This window comes from Charadrius vociferus, unplaced genomic scaffold (genome assembly GCF_000708025.1).
Source record: "Charadrius vociferus isolate BGI_N301 unplaced genomic scaffold, ASM70802v2 scaffold235, whole genome shotgun sequence".
NCBI lineage: Eukaryota > Metazoa > Chordata > Aves > Charadriiformes > Charadriidae > Charadrius > Charadrius vociferus.
This window is the reverse complement of record NW_009648536.1, coordinates 3,259,074-3,264,939: the sequence shown is the minus strand read 5'-3', so window position 1 is coordinate 3,264,939 and position 5,866 is coordinate 3,259,074. Positions and strand designations below refer to the sequence as shown.

General features: G+C 40.6%; 1 protein-coding gene across 1 annotated transcript in view; it reads left to right on the top strand.

Annotated features, from left to right (window-relative positions):
• NTRK2 (neurotrophic tyrosine kinase, receptor, type 2) overlaps positions 1 to 5,866 on the top strand; it is a 189,161-nt gene that overhangs the window by 36,507 nt on the left and 146,788 nt on the right. Inside the window, exons 9-10 of the mRNA XM_009885845.1 lie at positions 2,450 to 2,550; positions 3,789 to 3,888. Coding sequence (XP_009884147.1) covers positions 2,450 to 2,550; positions 3,789 to 3,888 — 201 coding nt within the window. The remainder of the gene's footprint in view (positions 1 to 2,449; positions 2,551 to 3,788; positions 3,889 to 5,866) is intronic.

The window sequence follows — 5,866 nt, the reverse complement described above, 5'->3', positions numbered from 1 at the left end:
TGGGCTAGTCACAGGTGGTTGCATGAAGTAGGCGGCACTGGAGAACCTGGCCCTGAAGCGATAGGAGTCCCACATAGCACGCATGAGTCAAGAGGCGTGACCCTGTCTGCATCAGAGCGCTCGGTGTCCCTGTCAGGATTTCATAGTGAAATGAACTGGAATTTGTTTAACTTAGGGTCGCCCGGTTTTGGCTGAATGGCTGTTGCGCATGTTTTCCCTGCTGGGCTCACCCATTTCAAGAGGCTTTGAAGATCTGGCGCTAGTTCAAACGCAGGCGCTTCGCAGTTCTACAGTGGGGTATGGCAGCACAACACCAGCGTACCGACGTGGCCTACTTTAGCTCTTGCCCATTTTAATATAGAAGCACATTCAGAGGATTCACAGACCAGACCCAAAACACTGCATAGTTCTTGTTATTCCTTCAGGGTGGGATTTCCAGTAGTTTCGTACAGATGTGAGCGTAAACAGAACTGTAAAATAGCATCGGCTTTTGCCTACCACTATTTGCAGGTAAAATTAAGAGCAAAAGATTTCCCTCTTTAAAGTTGGTATTGTGGAGCCAGAGCAGTGAGGGCTCTAAATATTTGCTTTATATAGTGGTCTTATAAAGCTGCCATAAATATAGGTTTGGTCAAAGCTACTTTTGTGAAGATTTTCCCAGCCAATTGTAAAGGAAGCCCAGTCTTCTGGGCTGAGATACTTGTAAAGCGGGCTCTGCCTGCAAGTGAATGAAGCGTAAGTCTCCTCCTTTGCTGTGGCAAAGCGTGTAGCCATGGTGGCAGATGGTCTGCACAGCACCGTGTCTGAGCGTCCGGGCTGCTTGTGCTGGTGAGCCATTTCAGCAGGGTTTGTGCCCTGAGGAGCACTGCCCGTTCGCCTCTTGCTGCTGTTCTGGCAGTGCTGCATAGGAGCCTGTAGGCACAGAGATGCAGCGCTGAGTCAAAGAGTTCGAACGGTAAAAGACCAGGAAATTAAATTTTGTTTCTCAGGAAAGCTCTGTATGCTTAATGTGTATTTTGGCATGGAAGAGTCCTGTCCTTTGGCATGCATGATGTAAAGCCAAAATAGACTACATGAGCTGATTAGACAACCTGACTGTACCGACTGTAGCACTGGTGCCAGAAGTAGCTGCGTAGCTTCATATACCAAAAAATCTGCGGCCTGCCGATTTCTCTGCAGAAAGCAAATGTGTTCATGCATGCGTGAAGATCAAAAAGCCCAGTGCAGCTTGTTGCTGGCGTTGCCAACTGAGCTCTCCAAAACTGCCTTGGGAGCTAAAGGAGATCAACTCTACTGAGGCACAGGCGCTCCCCTGCCCTCGCTCAGCAGCAGCTCTGCGGTCGGAAGAGTTCCTGCCTTTGCAGTCTGTGAGAGCCATGCCTCTGTGCTCTGCCTTTTCAGATTCACAGTTAAAATTTCATCTCTAGGCTTGTGGTATTGATTGTAATCAAAACGTGTAAAGAAATACGCAGTTAATTGCAAATGTAAATTACAATGCTGGAGGTGCATTTTGTAACAGATGCGGTTATTGCCCTTGTTTGTGTCTTTCATCTCTACACGTTACAGTCATAACATTGAAATGTTATGTATATTTTCAGAAGTAATCATAAAATATGTGCACTTTTAAATTTTATTGTAGTGCCCATTTCTCTAAGTTCACGTGTATACTCTTTAATTCTTGTTATCTTAATTGAATAATTTTGGCAGGAAATCATGGACTGTAAATATCTGTGTATAATTTTTAAATACTTATAAATAATTAAGCGATGTTAACTCATTTGATGGAATAGTTCTGGATTCACCCCTGCAGATCTGTCAGTAGGATTATTTTGATAAATCAAATTTCTTCATACCATCTCAGGCACTTAATATTTTACAGGTTTACCTGAATGACAGTTAATGATGCTAGACTGTAACCTCTGTTCACACAACAGTATTTTTTTATTATTTTTTAAATGAAGAAAAAACATCTATTTCACATTTGATAGGTAAAAAAACTAGGTAAAAACCTATCTGCCAGGTTCTTCTCAGCTAAACAGAAGTCCCCAAGTTAATTTCTAAGACTGTCCTATATTTGGCTGAAAACAAGGCTGGAGAAGTTCAGTGTAGAGAGCAGTCTTTCATTTTTAATGGGAAGTCAGAAGCACCTAAAAATAGCTTTATGGATGGAGTTCTTACTTAACTCTAGTTTTTCCAGTAAAGATACCCGTTATGGTGTAGATTGCTTCTCTTTTCAAGTTTGTTAGTCACAACACATTTGTTCAATTATCTGCTACAGGGATGCCCCCAAAATGTTCCAGCTGCATTAGCAATTATATATTGTTTCCAAAGAACTGAGTCCTGAGAGTTGTTAGTGGCCTTACCTTCTTACAGAGCAGAAATTATAAAGACAACCCTTTCCCCTCTAAGGTTATGAAATCATAAAAGCAACCTTTTTTCCTTTCCTAAGAGTATGAAACCACACCCAATGATCTTGGAGACACCACAAATAACAGTAATCAAATCACTTCTACGGATGTTTCCAACAAAGAGAATGAAGATAGCATCACGGTAAGTATATACATTGTTTCCTGATCTGTAATCTTGGTGGACTTTCTGGCTGTACATCTCACAAAACTGCAGAGGTTGTAATAGGACCCTGAGCTACCAGAACACCGGAACTGTTACTGTGTTGTGATCAAAACTCAGAAAAAAAAGGAAAAAAAAGAAAATCAATGCTCTCCACTCTGGCCCTCCCCCATTTTTGAAAGAGTGAATCACTTTTCAGTCCAAGTGAAATTGCAAGTTATTTTGTTTCATGCTTTTCTGAACAACTAACTGTAATTTTTTTAGCCTAAGACTTTGCTTCTAATTTTACCCAAGGAGGGCAATTCTTTATTTACAAAACAAAGACTTCCAAGGTAATTTGAAGATTGTTGTTTAAATTCTAGTCCTGGAGTCAGCTCCTCATTACATAGAGGATGTGCTGCAATGAACTTTCAAATTCTAACTTTATGTTTTTAAAACATAATTTCATGTAGGTTTTTGATCAAATAATCTGCAGTAGATTTTAGTATAAGTAGCTGAGTTGGTGGGCCTCCTTCTTTGCTGCCTTGCCTCTCATGTTCTCCTGAACTGAATTGTTGGAAATGCGTAGCAGGTGGCCAGCCTGGTTGATACAGCAGCCTCCCTGCATCAGTGACTCCATAAAGCATCAGGCAGTGGAAAGGATGTGCGTTCATGAGCCAGAGAGCAGCCTCTGAGTTGGAACACTGTGTTAAAAAACTGGGAGGATCCCAGACAGTCTTATCTCATCTGATAACAGACTCGTTCTACAGCTGAGGTTGGAAGGGATCTCTGGTCCAATCCCCCCTCCTTAAAACGGGGCCAGCATTGTTGGTCAGGATCGTGCCCACTCTGGTTTTGATATCTCCAGGGATGGAGACTCCACAGCATCTCAGGGCAATCTGTACCAGTGTTCAACCACCATCACAGCAAAAAAAATTTTTACATTTTTACGTGTTTTCTTATAACATACCACTCCTCTGGAAGGGAAAGGGGTGATGCGCATGCCCTCCGACCTGCCTTGAACTTGTAGGATGTTGAAAAAGTTGTTCTCAGAGGTGTCTGAATCTCTGTTCTCTGCAGGATAGAAGAATCCTCAACAAGTGGCCATTTTCTTTGATCTGAGTGCAAATGTTTCTCAGTTGAAACAAATCTCTTTAACTGGGTGAATCTGAATGTATGCTGAATGTCTTTGAAGGTCATGACACAAAACAAACAGATCTGTTTGTGTCCTCTTTTTTTAGGTGTATGTGGTGGTGGGAATTGCAGCACTGGTGTGCACTGGCTTAGTAATAATGCTCATTATTCTGAAGTTTGGAAGACACTCAAAGTTTGGGATGAAAGGTAAGCTGGGTTGTTTTTTATACCTTCCATAATTGTTATGTATGAGCTGATACTATAGGCTTCTGCACTGAGAGCAGTCAAACTAGCTAGATAAAGTGGCCTCACATTTAGTGATTTGTTTATTCATCAGGTAAGTAAGGGCAGAGGCAGATTTAGACAGAGTGTAGAATTTTGGATCGAACTCTTCTACTTATCTTTTTTCCTTATGACAAATCCCATTTCTCTCCCTTCTGCTGCAAAGCCCCCTGTGACAATTCCTGGAGTAAAATACTACTTGAGTCAGAGTAGGTGGGAAGAAGATAAGAAATGAAATTTATTCGGGTATGAGTTTGATTACAATAATTTGATGAGAATCTATGCTGTGTGTAAGAGGTACTTCAGACAATACTACAAATGTCACATTAAGGTGATAGATTCAAGGGAAAACAATGGCAAGAGTGGAAGGTGCATTTGTAGGGGATCCTTTCATACTGGTGCTTTCTGACATGCATTTTCTTGAGCTTCTGTTTGTATCTTGGGAAGTAGAAGCTGCAGAGAGTGTCAAGTGCTCCTGTCCTTGTGGAAGGGGGAAATCTTAGCCTTTCCATTTATGAATTTATTTATTTAACAGCCAGATGGAGGTATGTGTAACATGGAGGTACCTGCGACAACTCCATTACCATATTATTTTACTGATATCATCAGTCTGTGTCTGGTGATGTGGGTGAAATTGTATTAAAAAAGAAAAAGAAAAAGAAAAAAACACTTGCTCTCTTGCTGGGAGGACTAGAAGGTGCTTTGCTGTGTGCTAAAGGAGATGAGCTTTTGTTCTTTGTAGTTGAGGGTCTGTGGAGACAGTGGTAAGTAATCTTTTGGTAGGCTTCTGTTAACGGTATGTTCTTCCTCCAGCTGTGCTTATGACATAGTACCCCATGGATGTATATTTTGGTAACCCTTACTTGCTCTTCACAACTTCTTTTTTCAGAGATATCTACTGTATATTTTGTGTTTCTGTATTTTCTTTAGAGGAGAGTTCCTGGAACAAATGAGATTTAAGCAGAGCAGAAATGTAGTTGGTGCAGATTAGGTTGCTGGGATGGTAACCTTTTCTCTCACCTCCATCTGATATGACAGAGTCTCTGTTCTTTGGGGTAGCATTAAAAGAGGACAGTCATTGTGAAATATTCTGAATAGCAACATGGAGCCACCAGGATAAAGCTGCAGAATTTTGGCCAAAGACTAGAAAAAACTTTCTGCAACTGAACAACAGTTCAGCGTAAATTTTATTTGTGTCTGAAGCTTTCTGAATTGCATTTAGAGAGTGGAAGCAGGTGGAAACTAAATGAGAGCAACAATGAGAAATGTCTGATGTTAGCTCTTTAAAGCTGAATGCTTGTTAGATTTTTCAAAATTTGCATTAAATATTTCAACATGACATTATTGGAGGAACTAGGAAGTAAACTCCACCCTGAGGGAGAATGTGCAAAGTGGTATTTTGTGTGGTAACATAGTAAGTTACCTTCCAGGAAGCTGTTTACATAGTGTTTGTTTTTTAGTATCTTCAAGTACAACTTTTCTCACAAAAGTAATGATCGGTTAAGTTTGACCTCAGTAGCTTTTTGTTGCAGAATTGCCCGTGTAGATCATATTTTAGTAAGGATACACTTTTGGGGAGATGATTCTATGGAATTATGAAAAGGCAGCAATCTCATACATAGTGTTTATTTTATTCTTTGAATTTGACCAGTGATGGTCAGGAAAATCAGTAAAATGAGTTCACAGTACAGGTACGCTCCTTCAAAAACTAATGACAGGCATGGTATTTGTGGTAGTGGTGAAATGTCACTGTCAGCTACAAATAACTTTTGAACGTTTCATTAGAAAGGAGTGACCTATGCTTATCCTTGAAGTGAACCTCAAACTTTTCCAAAGTTTGCATTCATACCTGAGCTTCACAGTCTGAATCTATCCATAGTCCAAAGTCCCAGAAACACTCTTT